The following is a 20,927-nucleotide window of genomic DNA, read 5'->3' on the forward strand; positions in this document are numbered from 1 at the left end:
CGGGGCAGAACGAATCTTTTGGTTCGAAATCAAACAGATTCTTTTCTTCGTTGGCAAATAAATCCTGAGATTTATAGCGGGTCCTTAGGCTAGCTGAAAATATTCCGTAAGAATGTATCGGCATCTGGCAATCGTCTTGTCCAAAGGATAGGGTCTTCGCGTAGCGAGCCACGGGACAGAAACCGTTGGAAAGTTTGCTGTCGAGTACCGCTACACGATAAACGCCTATTATACACGATATAGTACCACGCCAGAATAATTTACTTATAATTCTCAACGAGAATCGATTGTACAATTCTTCTGAATAAACGAAAAAAAGATTAGGCACTTTGTTTCGGCGTATATGTCGCGTAAATTTAAGGGTTGATTGATGGAATAAAATACCTGAGTCGTAACACAACTATTAACTTTGTTTTAATTAAACTTTATTACGAATTCAGCAATCACAATGTAACGCACATTGAATTAACATAAATCACAATCCACTCCAATCACGTTATGCAAGACTTAGTTACAACGATACGTTGAGTACGCGACTGTTATAAGGGTAGAGACCGGTATAGATACGTTGACTATTCTGAGGATACAGAGTCTTTCTGGCGATACCGTGTCTGAGGAAGGCTAGGGCTGGGTGTGTCTAAGGACACGGGACTATCGAATTTGTCGATGACGATTTTGGTTAAGGAAGCGAGGGCAGTAGACACCGTCTCCGATTGGATAATAAGACGGTTGGTGGACCGGGAAGGGTTTTAGCCGCCCTCGCGAGAAAGTTGCTAACGGAACGTACCAGATGCGAAGAAAACCAACTTTCTAAGCTGACACGTGGTAGACAATAAACGTGAAGGGAAATCTAAGACAGGAAATACTCGCTTGGTCCGAAGGACCTTAACTATGAAAATGCCAAGACCCCTGGTGGGTACTTAAGACTATTATTGAGGGTGCGCACCAAGAATGTGCAGACATCTGGGTGCCATCCTGTCCGTGGTGTGTGGCCTGGTCTCTGATGTGAATCTTTTTTTTTTTTATTTATTTATTACAATTACAATCAATTCCCGCGTTGAGAATTTTCAGTAATTTTTCTGGCGTGGCGCAGTGACATGGCTGATTATTTATAATAAGTTGATACTTATTATAGATAAGTATAATTTATAAGTAAGTGTTATAAATAAGTGAATATTACTTAATTTAGATAACTAATTGAAGGTCTAGTTTAGGTCTAGCGGGTAGTGCCTCTTCAGCCTGCGAATCTGGTCCGTCGTATCAAGTAGTCCAGTGATTGAGTTTCGGTGTTTCTTGACTCTTTTGCTATATCTGTCCCTATATTTTGCTATTTCCTCTCTGATGTGAATTGACGTTACAACATCATTCTCAACGCGAGAATTGATTGTAATTTCAACAAATAAATAAAAAAAAAAAGAAAAAAAGAAAACGTTACAACATCGTCGCCGAGTGCCGCCACGATACTCTGTGACGAAACAACCATCTTCGAATCGAAACAAAATTAATAATTGCGTTACGACTCGGCTATTTTATTTCATCAACCAACCCTTAAGCTTACGTGACACTAACGTGTCGCTCGATCGATAGATCGACGATCATCGTCGTCCTTGCACTTGCGTTAGAGCGGCTCGATTTCGTTTCTCGGTGCGTCGCAACGTTGAAACAGAGGGGAAAGAGAGCAGGAAACCGCGATCGATCTCGCTTCGTATCTGGTGCGGAAAGTAATTCTCGCCGGCCGTGAATGCCACAACAGGTGCGTGCGTAAATGTATACGCGGTCGCGGCGAGTTGCGATGCGTCCGATTAAATTATCAACGTGCCGTTGACGCTTTACGAGAATCAAAGCCGTGGAGCGTGAGAAACTGCGCGAAGGGCGCCGGTTTCGGGCCGACCGGAATCGTACGTCGCGACGCTTTAACGCTCTCCGCTCCGACACGTGTCGCGTGTGCGTACGTCCGTACACGGCGAATACGTGTGGTCATTCGGAGAAGAAGAGGTTACACCTCCGTCAGGCAAAACGTCCATCCCGTGACCGTGGCTACGTTCGGCGACCAGTTGTGTCGCCTCGAGCCCAATCTCACTATCGCAAATCTCGAACAATTACGATCAGAGTGCAAAACAATATCCCAATAATTTATCACGTAAAAAGAAAAATAGGGATCAAAACGATACTCTACGAAGAAAACATAAATGGACAGACCGCAGACACCAGATGGAGGTACAACATGGCCCTCGCCCGGAAAGACACCAAAGACAAACACAGAAAAAGCACAAAAATATACTGGTGGATACAGAACCCATAATAAAATAAGAGAGAACATTAAACCGACAGAACTCAATTCTGACACCGCATAACACGGGTGTAAACTGTAAATAGTGTAAATACTTGTAAATAAACCTATTTGTACATTCCCCTCCCCCTCCTCCTCCCTCTCATCCCGCCCCTCCACAAAGTTACACAGCACCCAAAAAGCAGACTACCGAAGCGTCCTGTTTTGCGACCAAGTTTTCAGGACAGAAAAAAAATAAAAAAAAAATACATAGAAAAGCTCCGCTCCCCAGCGGTTTAAACCCGAAAATTGTATTATACAACGAAAAATGTAAAACGCCGACACATGATACAGCATAGCTACGTCGTACCGCCGCGTATCGGTACCTTTGCCTAACATATCATTACAAAAAAATTCACCGTTTGTTGTGAATATGTACCTAAAACTGTATTCTTGGGCTCGATAAACACTTTAAATCGTAAAAAAATTACAATCAGAGTGAACGACAACAATTGATTAATTACGGTTATGATAGAATCTAGGCTAAGGTATTAGAGGATTTTCCCAAAATTTCAAAGGAGAGACTCCGGTTTCCTTTCATCTCCGACATATATTACACTCCGAAGACGTCGATAACCTTCTTGCACGCACGCTTGTTGTCAACCGACTCCTCCAGATTCTTCTAACGGCTTCCAAGCGCCTTTTGTCCCAACTCAGACCTGAACGCCCTCTGCTGCTTGCACACACGTTCACATGTACAGCGTAAATGTATCATCTATCTAACAGTATCTTTCTCTGTATACCACGCGCCAAACGCAACGACGATCTTCGAGTTTTCGACGAATCGATTCGTCTCGTTCGTCGACTCGTCGTGGTCGAACGGTTCCTGCCAGTCGCGATACGAGTTACGAGATCCCGCAGAGGCTTATTATTCGAGCTCCCCTTGGCAAATGCCGAAATTGGCGATCGCGTCGCGACCATTTCCCATCTTTCGATCCAATTCCATTCCATTGCACTTCTCTTTCCTGCGGATACGCGTTCCAGTGCTGCGAGTACCGAACACCGGATGCAACATCGCTCCCGAAATTCCTAAATCGCAACTGGCATCTAAACGCGCTTTTGGTCGTTTCTATCCAATTTCGGACGCTAAACGAGATTGATCGTCCTCGCTTCTCGATTCGTTTCGCCTTCCATTCTCGTCCTTTTCGTTCCAGTAAGCTTCGAGTATCCTAAAATGTCGAAAGTAGTCCGATCGTATCGTCGTCGTCGCCGTTATCTTTACGAGTTACGCTTTAACTGCGTTTCGTCTTCTATGGACAGCGACGATAACGTAAGAAAAAAAGAAAGCGAAGGAAAAAAGAAGCGAGGATAGCGCTTTCTCTTTTTTAGCTTTTTTCGTTTTAGGGCCGACGATAGATGCTTGTAGTTGTGGCGGATCGGTACCAACAGAACGCCGACAGATCGCATCATCGCGGTCGTAATACCTCCCGGGCGATTCGCGAGTACCAACCGCCAACGCCAGAGGGCTACCACGACGACAACGAGCCTGTCTGTCTCGCTAGCGGTCGAATATACGGTATCACGATACAAATACCGCACCTAGCGAGACTCCCTCTACGTCTCAGGCAGGGACTACCGGGCATAGCCTTAATGACAAGTCCACCGGTAGTCCCGGGACGAAACGCGAATTCTTTTTCACCTGGCAACACCAACACTTCCTACATACTTTTAAAAAGTACAAAACGTACATCGATCATTGGACCATGCACCGATGCTCACGATGCGGAGCATGCGTTGTTCCACTGTCCTAGGTGGAGATTTACGAGAGGACTGAATTTTGAAAGCTACGTTGGCATGCCACTTACGGTGGAAAATTTGATAAAGCCAGTAACCAGGAAACAGGACGAAATTGGACTAGGTTCCAAGCGTTTTCCAGGAAAGTTATGCAAGAGAGACAAGTGCAAGAGAGAATTGTGGAGAGCAGGAGAAGAGAAGCTAGTAAATTGAATTGAGAAGACAGAAAGAAGAACTATCGAGGGATACGCACTAAGGCCAACCCTGAAGTAATATCGAAAGGCGGTTCCGGGGTTGGTTCCTGTACTATAAGAGGAGCGAATAGAGGAGAGGTGTTTTTAGTGGGTATGGCGACTCCATCCGCCGAGCCCCACATAGTCAGTTACCGAGTTACGCGTAATAGCATTTCCCCTCCTCGAGAGAGAAAAAAGAAAAGAAAAATAAAAAGGGTCGACGATAAAGGATAAGAGAAGGTAGGAACACTTTAGCCTATATGGTCACTCGAGACGTTGTTTGCATGGCAATTGATTCATGCGTTTAACTTTATCCTCGTGTCTCTCGATCGTTTCCCCAACCCTCGTTCGATAGAGACAGCTTTCGACTAAAGAGCACTCCGTTTTTTGACGATAGCGCGATGGACAGCTACTCGACACCTTCTGCTCGATATCGTTGTCTTATCTCCTAGCAGCCCTTTTCGCACCGATGATACACCGATCGAACGACGGGTCTTCGTTTAGGCTCTCGATTTTATTCCGGAGTCGCGTTGGTCGTCGTTGTCGGGCGACTGCTCCCGCGGGATCGCGCGAGTCTGACCGAGAAGAAATTACTGCGGTCAATGGGAAAACGAATAAACTAGACTCGCTCCCTGGAGAATGACTTTTGTCGTCGTTGTCAGGCGCCTGACATCAACTTTTATTACTGTGGCTCAAAGTTTCAGCTAAAAACCGACTCGTTGTTGTCGTTGAAACGTCGAGACGACCAGAACACCATGGGAGAACATTTGTTTGGTCGCGTTCCGGCTGCGCGGAAAACCGCTAGCCGACCTTTACAACGCAACGCGAGAACGGGTGACAACTAATTTTAGACTGTGCCTTGGTGAACGGATCTTTGTCGCGGCCGTAACGGAGTAGTCGCAAACTACTCGTTGCATGGAACGCCACGTATAATCGAGTAATTAATAGAATTACCGGAAACAGGAAGGTTTGGTAACGTTAATAGCTGCTAGCCGAACGTATCGAAGCAACTCCTGCTCTTTGCGCTTGATATAACTTGCCTCGAGCAAAACGCCTCGTCTTTCGAGTGACGATTCGAAAACGAACAGCAAAACGCTGCGTCGCACCACGAGCATTTGTAAGCTTTTAATCGTCATCTCCTGTGAGAAGAATCGTTTCATGTACATCGGTAAAGCTACGCGATCAAATTACTTTAAAATGGCACGATTACGCAAATTATTATGCAAAAAGTTTCATACTTGCAAATCGAATTGGAAAACGCTGAATCGTTTAAGATCCTTGAAACATCAAATCCTTTCCAACTCTCATTAGCGTAACAAATCAGTTGTAAAGAGATAACGAAGAAGTCGAAGAAAATTGAAAATATTAAGAGAATAAAGTAGCAGAGATATTCGATAATTTTTTAAACACCTGGAAATATCGTCATTCACTGAGAAATTCCAAGAGTAAAAGATTTCCTGTTCGAACGAGATAGTCGATTAAAACAGCGTCTGTGATTAAAAAAGCAGAATCTCGATAGAAAATTGTTTTACCTACCGAGTCTTATAGAAAACACTATACCTTTTATTTATTCTTTCTTAAAAATTCCTAAAATTTCCTACAAATGCATAAAAATTTACAATCTAATCATGATACACATTTCTACCTATTAATAAACAATCTTTTATATTTCAAAAAATTATTTCCTTCTTGTTAAAGATGCGAGTATGCGAAATAAAAATGCGATCTTTAATATATTTATGTGACGGTACAATTGAATATAACTTCATATAAGTGGTATGTTAAGCCAGGGATAAGTGAGAAGATAATGAGCATGGAAAAATTTAGTCAGAAATACGTTTCAGAATCGGCTAAGGACGCTATAAATGTGGCATTAAAGGACGTGACGAGACACGGTTGTTTCTAAGGTTCTGAAATATCGAAAAATACCGGAAAAAGATAAAGTTATCATATCGCAGGCGAGATACGGAATAAACGTGACATTTGTGACGTTTGTGTCGGTAGGCCGACGTCTTACTGTTTTACCGACATAATTACGAGGAATTTCTGCATTTATCGCTGCTCCGTATTTGACGCGAATCCCCCCTGTATCACCTATACCTGTTATCGCCCCTGTATCACCTATACCAGTCAATCGACATACACCTATATTACTCGCGATTCAATAAAGAATAAATGCACCAATAGACTCCAATTTGATTTAATTGTCTCGCATCTCAGTTCAGTTAAAATATTAAGGATCGCAATTGACGAGAAGAGTCGAATAAAGTTTCGTTCGCTTATCTAAATCAGTGCAAAACAATTTTTAATTTCATCAAGAGGAAACGGGCGAAGTCGCGTGAAAATGCGCGCAAACGGAAGAAAACGCGTGGAAACACGCGTAAGATCACGTCAAATAAAAGTTATAGATCTAGACAAGATACGTCTTTCGTGTTCTTCTTAATGTTACTTCTTTTTTTATGACAAGCAGTTTAAGGGGAAAAAACGAAGAAAAAAACTTGGAAATGATTGTATAGATCTTTTTTTTATTTGAAAATTGAAATTGTCTTGGTCATTTTATACCAATTAGAGCTAATATTTGGAAAAATATCATCATATTTTTTCAAATTGTAGTTAGTCTATCGGTATATGTATAATAGATTCCGCACGAAATCACTGTTCCAATCAGTTGCAGAAGTATAGGATTCTATACTTTCTTTGCAAACTGTTCTATTCTATCATTTACTTGCAATTTTATAGGAAAATTAAATTTCAATTCAAACCACTACTATACTGAATCGATAACGTTGAATGCGATACGAAAATGGCACGGGGTGGTTAGGTGACCGCCCAAACCTTGCGACACGAAAAAGCATTGATTGTCATGTCTACCCTATACCTCGTTGGTAACTTCAAAAACTAGCGTCTCTAGCAGTAATTATACGGTACAATACTATATTATACGGTACAATATGTATGTACATATCATATCAAATCTATGTGATCTCTGTATAATATATGTATATTATTGACATACATGTATCATAGTGTGCATATTTTTTTTAATTTTCCGACTATGTAATAACTTTGCCTTCGGAAAAACGTGTTTGCGCTTTAAAATGTGATGAAGTACCATTAAAAGAGTTTCCGAAGAGTATCGTATAAAGCAGGATTTGATTAAAATTTTTTGACATGGAAAAAGATAAAAGAAGTTGCAAAATTGCTAAGCTCTCGTTGCTTTATGGCCGCGAGATGGCGATCGCATCGGACGACCGTCGATCGATACGTTGTCACTTGCCACCGCGTCATTCGCGTGAAAATGAAAACGGAGACTGTTTTACTTTTTTTGACGTGTTATTTTCTCGCGGGAAGCATCGCGGACTACCAATTCCTCAGGGATAATTACGTTGAAGGTAAGGGCACGAATGTCAAACCGATTCCGGCTACGTCATATTGTGTATTCGTATTGTGTTCATTTCCCAGCTATACCAGACACGCGTATCCCGCCTTTCTTAACCTCGAACACCCGTTCTTTCCCGATCGTCGTCTCCTTTTTCAAGACCTTTCTCGAACGAACCGATCGAAAAGATTGTAATCTTTGATCGAAACATTGCAGAAGATGCACAACAGTACGACGATTTCGACCGATTAACCTCGTTACGACAGTACGCGTTTGACAATGACCGCGAGAGTCGTCGAAACATTGACGATGAATTGGAGAATTGGACTGGCCGATGGATGCCCGACAGGCCAAACGAGTTCACTCCATCTCCCAAAGTACTTGCAAAGGACGATCAGATAACGCTTTCCGGATCCTCTCAATCCCTTCACGGTGTACCGATGGGATACCCGTCAAGAAACTGCGACGATGCCAAAGTACAATTTGCGTCTTTTGTTCTTTGATCGATTCTTTGACGTTGATTTTCCTATTTCCTTTTAGACCAACTTGACCATGGATTGGGACGGTAATCTGATCAATTACACCTGCTACGACAACAAAATCATCCCGAATAGAAACACGATAGCGCTCAAGTACTGCGAACGCATTCCAAAGTATTACGTGGCAAGTATTTAATCGCAACAGCGGTGGCAAAAACGCTAGGTAATCGACTCGAATGTTCACAGGCTACGCATAAATGCATGTACGAGGAGATAGAATACGACGACGACGTTCCGCTGTTGTAAGTATGCTGTTGTGTTGTTTCGTTAACGAAAAACCCGTTACGATCGTATACTCGTAATACTAGCTGTGCGCTATCTTCAGCGGACCGCACAGGCCACTCTGGCCCATCTACGGCGAATACAAATTTTTACCGAAGCAGAGGTGGCTCCATAATCTCGAGGTAATTACAACGTCCAACGCATTTGACTGATTTATTTCCCCGTCCCTATACCCGTTTGTAACCGTTCTTTAATTTCTTTCTGCTTTCATCTTTTGCCACTGGGTTTAGCACGGAGCGATCGTCGCATTGTACCATCCATGCGCCAATCCGATGGAAGTAAGGCGTTTGAAGAGTCTGGTCTCGACCTGTCTACGGCGACACGTGATCAGCCCGTACAACCTGCTAGACGAACGCCGCGTAAGCTCTTGTAATTGCTAGAATTACTCTGTTTCGAAAAGACTGGATTAAACGCCAGATATCGATGTTTCAGCCATTCGTTTTGGTTGCGTGGGGGTGTCGTTTGAGCATGTCTTATGTGAATCCTGAACTGGTGGTTGGATTCATTCGCGAGCACGCCCTTCGTGGGCCGGAGGAGGTCGCGAGGGACGGCGATTTCGCAGAAAATCTGCTACATCCAGCTGAAATCGTGTCCGATCTCGACGATACAGTTTTGTGCCCGAACGTGCGTACAGTTTAACGCAATTGACATCGCGTATCCGTATCATACCTACGTGTACATACCAACACACCTGAACTCTTTACTACTTATTTATTAGCTGCGATTTCTTTTCCCTTCCCTCCAGCAGTTTCCCATCAACTTTCCCAAACTCTCCTCTCCTTTTCTCCTTCGTTATTCGTCGTTTTATCGTGACAACATACAACAGAAGAATTAATAAAGATAAAATCGAATCGAAAGGCAACGTTGAATTTTTTTTTTCCTTTTTTTCCCTTTTTCGCTCGATCAACGGACCCCTTTTTCCTTTATTTTATTCGCTAACCGGTGTGACGCGCGGCGGGCTGTATCGGCTGCAGGCGTCCAGCAACGAGGGCAAAGGAGACTAATAAATGGGACGCGCAACATACACTCCCGTTACATATTCTTGTATATTGTTCATCTTTCGAGAGAGAAGATTTAAATACATTGAACATCGTGTCGGTTTTTAAAATCTCTTTGCGGACCTTTGTTATCTACAGACGTATAGTAACTTCACTGTAGTGCTGACTATAATCGTTATTCCTGCGGATACGTATCTTCGATGATATATAAAATTAGGGTAAGACAAGTAACGCTATCATATTTTGGTAATGTAAAATATACTACTCATCTACTCAATAGTAAGTCGTTAACGTAAAAGAATATAATTGTACAGTAAACGCTTGGCTCTTTTTCTTTTTTGTTTTTGTTGTCGCTTCGACAGATCAATAGATCGAAGATAACTCGCAGAACGCGACGGAAAATCGGCGAATCGGGAGTCAGAGAGGACGAAAATGTCCCGAAAGGTCGAGACGAAACTGTTGTACGGTTATCGTATCACGACGAAAAAAGACGAAGATTCGACGATTCGCCAATTTAACGGTCACGCGGAGCGCGAACTCGTCGTACCCTTTTTTCCCCCCTTCATCTCTTCTTTTTTTATTTTTTTCTTGGAAACTTCGGTAGCCTCTGTGTTGCAAAGCGAGCCAGACCTATAGGATCATCTATAGGAGCTACAGTCTATAGTGCAGTAATGCGTATGTATATTCAATACAGGCTCGCAGAGGCGTTCGTATTTTTGTGCAGGATCGGGCGATGCTGAAAGGGCACCACCACCCTCGCTCGATCGCGCGTCAGATTTTCGACAGCCCCGTTGTTGTTTAGACCTAGACGATGCTGCAACGAGCTCTCTTCTCTCCATTGGGTGACAAGCGCGGACCTCGCCTCGCGTTTCTCTTCATTTTTCTTTTTCTGTCGTCAAACACAGCTAGTAAACGCGTTACGACGGTGGATCTCTTAAGATTATTGCCAACTTTGTACAGTGTCGATAATAATAATGGTAATAACAATAATATCGCATTAAAGATGGAAACGAAATAACGATCTATCTCGTTCTGTTCTCGTTTAACAGAGAGAGAGAGAAAGAGAAGTGAATGCATCCGTGCTCGCTCCACGCAAATACGACTCATAGGCGGAAAAAACACCGTTCGTTTATTTAATAAGTAATCCTTAATACAGGTCTCTTTTTGTCTTTTTCTTTTTCTATTTTTTTGCCTTTTCATCGTCCTTGTAATTCTCTCGCCTAATAGAAGTGTGTCTACGATAAAAAGTATTTCCATACCATTGTTCAACGTGCTAAATTCTTCAAAGTATCTCTTTCGTGCATCGGTTTCTCTCTCGCATGCACGCATACGCACTCTTTCGCTCAAACTTTTTTTTTTTTTTAACATCGTTCGTTCGTTCGTTCGTTTGTCAGTACATTCGTCCGATCGCACGTTGCTTCTCTTTCTAAACTGTTCCTCTTATTCTCTCTTTTCACATCCCTTTTTCCCAACTTTCTTACTTTCTTACTTCTTTTTTGCTTTCGTTCGTTCGTTCGTTCGTTCGCTCGTTCGCTCGCTCGTTCGTTCGTTCGCTCGCTCGCTCGCTCGCTCGTTCGTACGTACGTGCTTTCTACTCCTTCCTCTCCCACTCTCTCATTCCCTAATTAGTTTTCTCAATAATGTAAATTTATTATAATAATCTCACTTTGCCGCGTGGCAGTCAAGAGACACGACCACGTAACCTCTCTTATCGTTATGATTTAACACCAACACCCCAATCACGATCGCTCTTTATTTTTGTTCGTTTGTTCTTTTGTCTGAAAACATTCGCAAACTTACGATTTACGCTCGAAAGTGGAATTGACACTCATAAGGTTATTGAAATAGTCTCTCGAAGAGTAATAATTGCACCGATGCGACACGACCAATGTACATTCTCGATACTTTGTCGTGTTCGAGGTCTCTAAAGCGTTCCCTCTGCTTCGTCACAATTCCCATTTACCTCTCGTGTTTACTTCCTGATTGGCTCACGCTTTAGCCCATCTGTCGGTCTTGTCTTTCGTTAGTTCGCGTTTCTAACGTTCATCGGATGCAAACGCGTTTTTCCCGTCTCGATCGCTTTATGTATTTATTGGAAAACAAAAACAAGTACGTATAGTAAAGACAGGAGGAAAGAAAAAGGGATATAAATGAAAGAAAGACAGGTAGACAGACAGATGGACAGACGGACAGTACCGTTGCGCGAATTAAGATCAAAGATTGATTCGCACTCGTGAAATCTCTCCTCGTGAACGAAAGGAAATCAACGAAGCCACAGGTAATATATGTGTATATATATATAACGTGTGAACGAGAAAATTCCTCTTTCCTAGTTTTTTTTAGGCCAAAATACGTATTCTATGCGCATACCGACCGTCGATATTACCGACGTTACGTACACTTATTACAAATTATACATATAAATCTATCGTGGCCGGGAAAACTTATTCGATGGTACGAAAGTAAGTGTGATTCTTCAATTCCTATCGCGAGGATCGCTACACACGAGCGCGCACGCGTCTGAGAAAAACGCTAACGACAAGATACGAGATTTAAAGCTAGTCGAACAAAAGGTGAACGACTTGTCTCCAAATCGCGGAGGCTGATATATACAAAAATGATGCGCACAGGGGAGAGTTTGCGACGATCTCTCGTCTCGGTGCGGATACGCGATACGCGATCGATCGCATTAAGGCCGATAACGTGTTCACGATTGTTCCTGTATATCCGTAGATCGGCATCGAACCAACACCGAGAGAGGATCAACGATTATCGACCAATCAATCAACCGTGTTCGTCGAAGCGATCGCCACGATCACTCGGTGCACGCGATTCGATTCGATTTCAAAATGCGAAGCAACCAAGTTCGGAGGAGGGTGTCTATCGAGTAGATGGACCGCCACCGTTTATCGTTCCTTTTCTTTCTTTTCCACCGACAACACACATACGCGAAAGCGAAAGAAATTTTTCTTCTTGCGATCCTCCTCCACCTGCTTCTCCGCCGCCGCCGACGACGACGACGACGACGTTGACGCGACGTTGACGTTGACCGCGAGTGCGATCGCGACCACAACAACAAAATACCATCCGGTCCGATTCGAACAACCAGGCATATCGATCGACTCGTCACAGAGGGATTTTCCGCGTTTTTTTTTACTTATTCCTTAATCGTATTCAACGATTAAATAATAGATCGTGGCAACGTAGCTACCTAAACTAACAATCAGTATGCTTCTGTACAATGCAAAGTGATTTGAAATATCGTTAATTATCGTTATCATTATCATTATGATCGTGTCGTACGTTCCCCTCCTTTCACCATGTATATTTGCCACGTTTTTATTATTATCGTAGCATCGTATCGCCGTCTTCATCGCATTATCGCATTCTACCTTTAATATCGTTGCTACAGCAACGTGGCCTGTGTGTAGCGTAACCATTTACCTCTGTTTCGTCTCTTTCTTATATCATTCTGAAACATTAACCCATAATCTTTGAAACGCATGTACCTCAACGTTCATATAATATAATCAACAAAACATTAACACGAACGTCGCCCATTTCTTGCCCGAAAAGCAATTATCAGACGACAGTTTACACGAGCAACAGGCGTCGCGAATAATAAATTATCATCGTTAATATATTACTCTTTTCGACTGTGCCGACTACCTATTTATATATACATGTAATATGTTTTTATTTTTTCTCTGTGAACGCGTTAGCGCGTTTCCTGTAGGTGTGCGAGTATATGTGTATGTGTGTGTGTTTGTGTATGTTACTGCGTGGCTCGTGTCTCGCGCTCATAACCGTGAGCTACGGTATACGCACGTATGCGCGCGCATTTCGTGTGTGTATGTGTGTGTGTATTCTCTCTGTGTGTATATACGTACGAGTGTTCTGTGTGTATATATATACATATATATACACATATAGCAATAAATATGTATACACTTTGTGTAGATACGATACATCGGTATGATCCAGATTTTATCGTCGACGATTGTATTAGCGTTAATTAGTTTCCCGTAACACCTATATCTTATTATTGCTGCAACTTTATAGATCTCCTCTTCTCTCCTCATCGCGTGTTCCTCGTCTCTGCGTCCATTTCCCTGCGTCCTTCAACAGCATCTTGTTCCTTGCGCCGTGTGACCGACCGCTTCAACAACGACGCACGCTTCTCGCGAGAAGCTCTTTTCGATTTTCAACCGATATTCGCTTCACGACGAAAACGTTCGCGAAACAGAAATCCAACTAAATGGGACAAAGTTGAACGAAACGAAATCGAAAGGAATGTTCCAGCAGTCTTTGTCGTCGTAATAGTCCTGGTCGTAGTCGTAGTACCGTCGTTATTGTCGTTGAATCGGTCATTGGCCGATTATCTCGGAGTACTTGACAACGTACTCAGTATCCATGAGCTGAACTGAAAAAACAAAACACCAGGCGGCTCTCGTGCGTGTGCGTGTGTGTGTGTGTGTGTGTATGTACGTGTAATCGAGAGAGAAAAGTCGCGAAACTCGGCAAAGATCGAAAGAGTTGCGACTTCTCGCGAAGGGAAGCAAAGCGATTACGCCGATCGATCGATCGAACCCAATACCCTAATGGCGTTTCGTGCAACACGAAGTCAATGACGTTCCACTATTCGACTCGTCGTTCTCGATTAACCGGTATCAACTTGCATCGACCAGTCGATGATGACGCCACGTCGAAAGCGAGAAACAAACTACTTAGGTGTATACGTATTTCGTCGAACGAAAGCTAACCTAACGTTGCGACGCGCTTGGAAATTCGTCCTTTACGCTCTCGCGTGATCTAGCTACATATACGGTTTTGTTTTGTTCTTTTTTTCTCTTTTTTTTTTTTTTTTCTAAACAGAGTTCTCTGTCTTTGTCAATGATGCGTTTCGCCAAACTGTTCTTTGTCTCGCCGTTTCTTATCGTTCGGAGAATACGAGGGTTCTCTCGGTTCGTTTACGTACTCGTCACCGTCATTGACGATTACATCTCGACGCGACATAGCAACTGGCTCGGTTCGATCGAAGACCGTTGCGGCGATGTTAGAAGCAGCGAGAGAGGGAAGGCTCGTTAGAAATCTACACGCTTCGAATAGTACATGATATGTGGCGAGTGATCGTGTATGCGTGATGCGCGTCTCGAAAAAACTATCGCGCGACTATATGCTCGAAAGCGTTCGAAACATCCGAGAGGTCCGTAAAGAACTAATTTCCAAGCTCGGTTAAAAATCACAGTCAAAAGAATGCACTTCGGTAGGTAGTCGGTTTAATTGGACACGGCTACCAGAGCCGGCGCACCACGCCGAAAATGGCGTGAAAAACGAGAGGGTTACTCGGTAGCCTCGCGCGACGCCTCGCGTTACAGAAAAACTCCATTGGGTGTTAGGCTTGGCTCGGAACGAGATACATCGATACGACCTATTCTCGCAGGTAGCCACCCGCGAGAGCACCGCTTATTTTCTTTTTTTCCGCTCGTACTTACGTAGGCCCGATAGCCTCGAGTAAAATCGATCGCGTACGAGCGAAAGTAAACGACGTTCGTCGCTCGACTCCGACGTTACGTCACGCGTGTCATCCTCGTCTCGTTGATTGTCGGCCGTGCAACGGCCAATAATCGCGATAGGCACCGTGATCGCTCGAGAGAGATCGACGAAGGACTCGCTCCGCCGCTTTGCTCGTTGACGTTCCGACGCGAATCTTGCCGCTTCGATACGTCGCCGAGCAACAAGGTCGCTTCGTCGCTATACGTCGTCCGTGCCTTTTATCGTTTCTCGCGTGTACGCGTTTCTGGCTGTCGGTATTTCCTATTTACTATTCGCTACTCGCTACTTGCTATTTACCGCAATTGAGAAATGACCGATCGCGTACGAAAGGAGAGGTTGGAAAAAGGGGTAAAGACGAGGTTGAGATCTAGCGAAAACCGAGCCTACCAAGGCAAATCACTCTGGCGCTGTTAAGTTTTACGCTTCGTGATAGAAAGTGGAACGAAGCGAGGCTAGCGACGAAACTATCCGCGCATCGAGTCTGTCGATGGAAGCGCGTGAAAACGGAAAGAAACTAAGGAGGACGGCGATTCGGTCAACGATGGCGAAGCTAAGGCGACAAACGACGATCGCGCAAACAAACAACGACGACGGCGATTCTTCGTTCTATCAGCTATCGCTTTCCTCGTTTCCGTTCTCGTTCTTAATTCGTGTCTACGTCCGTTCTTTCCTCCTCTTTCTCTTCTTTCCTCCTTCCTGATGATGAACAAGTTGGACGCGTATACGTTAACGCGTAAGCGTAACAGAAGGCAAAATACAGCGACGATCCGTAGGACGAGGAGCGGCACGCGCGGACAAAAGGCCTGTCGACAACATCGCGATCGAGCCACTGTTCTTGCTGTTGCTGTTGCCGTTGACAATGGCGAAATTCCAATCGACGACGACCGTGCGACTTGGAACGGGCGAGGTGTCCACCAATGTTGTTTCGGGCCGATTTGTCTGGACTTCGGACGTTGCCGACGTTTCGCGCTGACGAACGCGACGGCAACTTCTTTGGATTTGTCTGCAAAAGAAAAAGACAGAACAGGATCAATGGAAAACGCGTGTCGTTCTCGCCGATTTCGTTCGTAATACGTGGACCAAAAGATTGAATGGACGGTACCTGGGTGCGACGTTTACAGCCCAAAATATCCACCGATGGTGGTAGTCAGAACGACGGCGAGTATAGCAAGGCAGATCATGATCATGATCTTCTTCTGCGCTCGGCATCAATGCATCGGCAAAAACATAATGATCGATTATCAACACGGTACGCAATTTAGCGGTTCGTTCCTATCGTAACTACTTTGATCTCCTCGGTGGTATATGCTACACGCCACGTTGCATCACGCCTCCCTTCTTTCTTCTCTTTACGCGTACACAACACCCACGCAAACATCGTATTCGATCTTCTTTTTTAAATCGCACGTGTTTCGCATGCCTCTCTGCGTGTGTCACTGACCACTTGCTGGAAAACTGTTCGTGTGCTCTTGATCCTCCCAAAACCTCGTCGGATCGTCGGATCGTCCGATCGTGTCGCATCAAACGAATCCTAGATTCGCGCGTTCGCTTCTCTCTGTTCGTTTCTTTTATTTTGCTCTCTTTTCGCATCGCTGCATAGACACGATACGCGTTCAGATACGAGAAAAACGCAAATTTCTGGTTAACGAGATCGTCCGCCCTAAATATCGTCGTTACACGTACCTCTTTCATACAAATCGCCTACTTATTTACGGATCGTGCGAAATTAAGCGAAAATTCGTTTCGCGCGATTGCTGGACTGCTCGATCGGTCGGGACCGATCGTCGTCTGGTTTCATCATCGACCTCCGTGTACCTTCGACGAGCCACGGGAACGCGTGCTACGCGACCGCTTTTATACGCGACAAGGTACGCAGCTGGAAATACACAAATTTCATAATAATTCTGGACACGGTTACGAGAAAATCGGGGAAGACGTTTAAAATGGCGTCGCACACGAGCGCGCACTTAGCATCGACCGCGCACGCGATTCTCGAGCAAACGAATCGAATACGAGGAGAACTCGTGCGAGTATTTGTAAATCGTCGACAGCGTCCGGCGTGTTCGCTTTCGAAACGTATGACGCGTGTACGCGAAAACGCCGCAGCTGTTGCTAGTTCGCGACCTTTTTCTGCGAGGTGGCTGGGTGTGTGTGTGTGCCCTGCCATTCAACGAAAACATTGTCTTTCCTCTCTTTTTTGTCTTTTTTTTTTTTTTTTACTTTTCTTTCATGGTCCACTTTCGTGTTCGCTTTCGTACCGCTTCACTGAAATCCTCGTATCGTCGATCTATCTTCTTACAACGCATATACCAGAATGATTATGAGAATGATGATCGCTATTGTCAGGCAAATTACGATGAACATCAATTTCTGCGAACAAAATACAACATTGCTGTCACTCGATGAACGCACAAAGCGCATCCAAGAACAGAGCCGCGAAAGAGAATTCTCGGTTGAGAAGTTGGAGCTCGGGCCAATGCTCGAGAAGCCGATACGATCGCCACAGAGGACGTGCGACCAACTCGTTACACGACGAGGAAGAATCGCGAGAGTTTGATTCGAGGCGCTCGAATCGCCGACTCCGCTGCTGCCCTCTTTCCTTTCGAGCTATCGCAGTGACTCCACTTTACTTTAGAATCTCGCGCGCACCGATTCTACGATGTTACGAGAGATCGCGCGAGAGGGCACAAGGGCGAGTCGGCGATCAAAGTGCGAATAGAAAAAGATTGGCGCGTTAGTGAGACGAGCGGTTGTGGGTTAATGAAGGTTATTGCGTTACGAACAACAAACAAGTTTCGTTTTTAGGTGTTAGAGACCAGAGCCAGGGGAAACAAGAGCTCGGAGGAAAATAGCGAAGCTGGTTCCGCTTGCCAAGAACGAGGCGCCTGCGTTCGCGCGTTAGAAACAATCTGCTTCTACGCAACAGCGTTTAGAAACGCGGCAAACCCGAAATCCTCCGGCGAATTCCGATATCCTTCGACGAACGTGTACTCGTTTCTTGTCATCGTCATCGTCATCTATTTCTTTATATACGTAATTACGTGCGTCGCTGACCAACCACTCCGTTTACCACGAGTATAATATTCTCTAGCTGCGCTTCTTTGTCTCTTCGCTTGTTTCCTCGCGCGCCTATTATCGTCGCTTGTTCGATCGGCGCTCTTCCTCTGTTCTTGGTGTCGTATCGAAGCGTCGGTCAAGCGTCGCACACGCGTTCCGAAATCCCGAGTATCGCATCGTGTCCCATTACCCAATTCCTAGCGCGCGTTTCTCGAATTCTTTAGCTCGGAACGCTTCCTATTATTATGGCGATTAATATCACGACCGATATTAACACGCAGATTACGATGAAGATCATTTTCTGTGGACAGAAAAAAAAAAGATACGATTCGTGTGAGAAACCGGCGAAACAGCGACGAACGAATCCGTCGAAGCGCGGGCAAAGTGCAGAAATCACCAGAGGAGTAGGGAAACGTTGCGCCGTGTCGTTACCACGGTTCGATGAGAAAGCGGCAGACGCATCGGTTCTTGCACACTTAACAAGGAGAGCACGAAGGAGAAGAAGACAGGCAAGGCAAGCAGACAGAGATCGAGATCGAGATCGCGACCGATAATACTGGACGAAAGAAGAGATTATCAAGGTTTGAGTTGAGAGGAAGGGGAAACGTAAAGAGAGGAAAAAAAAAAAAAAAAATAGGTGAAACACGCGTTTCTGCGCGAACTGTTGCGTCAGCTTCGATTCTAAAAATGGAAGTTTGCGACTGTTCGCAAGCAAGAAGAGAAGCGGCCGATGACGTACCTTTACGTTGCACATGCTGTTGATACGTTTATCTACGCCGGCGTCAGCTCTGCGCTCGAACGTATTGCACGACACACGACATACGACATCGAAAAGTCGAACAAAAGCAAAGCGAAAGAGAGAGAACGTACGTAAATAGAGAAAGAAACTCGTACACGACACACGATCCGTTGCCACCGCTTTGGAAAAGAAATTCGCAAAGCCAGAGTGAGCGATTAACGCGTACGATGATCCGTGTCGCGAGGCAAACACTGAACGAGTGGCTTCGGATGTCGACGAAAGGAGTCGTCGTTGTCGTCATCGTCGGAGAAATACGGATACGACCGAGGAGAAAGAAGAAAGAGAAGAAAGGAGAAACAAAGGTATTGGAAGGCAAGAAAGAAAGAGAGAGAAGAAAGAAATCGCGAGATATCGAGAGAAAGATATGCGTCGACTGGTTGCTGTCGTCTCGTGTTTTGGCCACGAAATCCTCGGGGCCTCCACCCCTCGTCGTTCCTCCTATAACGAAGTAGGAACAACTATCGATGATCGCCGCTGGATAATTATCGCCCCTATCGATCGTTCTTTCTATCGAAAGCGATCCGGCGGCGATCAATCGTTATCGATTCGATTCGTTTACCTTACGAGCTTTGCTTCGATACTCCTCGGCCTTGATCAGCTCCTCCCAGGCTTGGCCAACGTGGTCGCCGGTTTGATCCACGAGGTATTCAATGCGGTCCACTAACTCACCCTGACGTGCCGTACCAGGAATAGGACGGATGGGACCGATGGAAACGAACAACGGGAAGAGATGGTGCGGACCGGAGCATGGCGATTGGGACCTCGGGGAGCGAGATCGAACGGGACGAAAAGGAATCGCAACGGTAACCGATGGATCGCCTCCAACAAGGATGTACCCAAAGTTAATCGTTATGCTTCGTCGCACGCGTGTTCATGTGCGTTTACACGTATACGTACACGAACGTAATCGGATCCGACGACGAGCGTACGTATACGCATAAGCAGCGTGCACAGATAGAGGTAAACACACCATGGAGCGAAGCCACACACCGCGGTACACCATATACCGCACACGTCGCAGCGTATCGGCAGCGCCATCACCCCGCGGGTAAGAAACAGCCGCGACGCCATCCCAAACAAAGTTTCACGCCCGTCAACGTAAAACGCGTGTACACGTTGTGTTTTCGCATATGACCGACAGGTGTACACGCGCGTGTACGCACAAATCCAATCGTAAACAAGAGTTAGACGGTTAGAGAGCACAGATTAGTACGTGAGATTTTAGTAGTACAAATAAGAGCCACATTTAGCACACTCATTTTCAGTAGGACAGAGCGACACAAGTAGAGAGACACAGAGGCACGCACACACATATATATATATATACGCGCGCGCACATAGAAAAAGTAGAGAAAACAATCAAAGTGGGTAAAGGACGCGTAATACATACATCGTAATACATAAATGCACATCGAACGTAAGAACGCACATAGGTGTGTAAGTATGCGCGCGAGCGTTGTTTCGATTGTACAAAATGTGGTAACGGAAACGACAGAGAAAGCGTCGTCGTTATTTGATGTCGTGTCATAGTAGTAGCAGTAGTAGCAGTAATAGTAGTAGTAATAATGGTAATAGTAGTAATAGTAGTGATAGTAGTAATAGTAAGCATACGCGTAAAGGCGCACCAGATAAACCAAAAAGCGTAAAAGGTTTCACATAGTAGCGTAAAAATGTACAGGATGAAAGAGAACCGCGAATACGTGGATGAACGCGATGAAGTAAGAGTGGATAGGCAGAGGAGAAGGGACAAAGGTTAAGAGAGTCGTCGTGAATGATAGAGAGGGGGAGACAGGGGATCAAAGGAGAAAACAAAAAGTGACCAATTAGACGCGAACGAAAGATCGATGGTTTGAGATCTGGGGAGGACTCACCCGTCGAGCTTTGCTTTGATACTTGAGCGCTTTTTTGGTGTCCTGCGTAGCCGTCTGCACGTAGTCCACCGCGTGTTCCACGTGGTATTCTATGCGATCTATCATCTCGCCCTAAAGTAGGTGCGTGGCGCGAATCCACACAGCGTAACA

The 20,927-nt window shown here is 44.8% G+C and overlaps 2 protein-coding genes across 8 annotated transcripts in view; one reads left to right on the forward strand and one right to left on the reverse strand.

Moving 5' to 3' along the window:
- The window catches only part of LOC126863895 (syntaxin-1A), a 36,146-nt gene that overhangs the window by 2,180 nt on the left and 13,039 nt on the right, over positions 1-20,927 (reverse strand). The window contains exons 8-10 of one of the 7 annotated variants that reach the window (XR_007688995.1): positions 19,466-19,576; positions 16,153-17,420; positions 9,519-16,053 (exon numbers count right to left, since the gene is read on the reverse strand). Coding sequence is in view for 4 of the 7 variants with exons in the window: in XM_050614596.1 (XP_050470553.1) it covers positions 19,144-19,341; positions 19,466-19,576 (309 nt within the window). In the remaining 3 variants the exon portion in view is untranslated. The other 6 variants (XR_007688994.1, XM_050614599.1, XR_007688996.1 and 3 more) reach the window with 6 other exon arrangements.
- Positions 7,478-9,353, forward strand: LOC126863893 (uncharacterized). Its single transcript, XM_050614594.1, has 7 exons — positions 7,478-7,688; positions 7,892-8,151; positions 8,216-8,338; positions 8,401-8,456; positions 8,540-8,618; positions 8,727-8,855; positions 8,929-9,353. The coding sequence occupies exons 1-7, from the start codon at positions 7,517-7,519 to the stop codon at positions 9,133-9,135; spliced, it is 1,026 nt and encodes a 341-aa protein (XP_050470551.1). The 5' UTR covers positions 7,478-7,516; the 3' UTR covers positions 9,136-9,353.

This window comes from Bombus huntii, chromosome 3, assembly GCF_024542735.1.
Source record: "Bombus huntii isolate Logan2020A chromosome 3, iyBomHunt1.1, whole genome shotgun sequence".
Classification (NCBI taxonomy): domain Eukaryota; kingdom Metazoa; phylum Arthropoda; class Insecta; order Hymenoptera; family Apidae; genus Bombus; species Bombus huntii.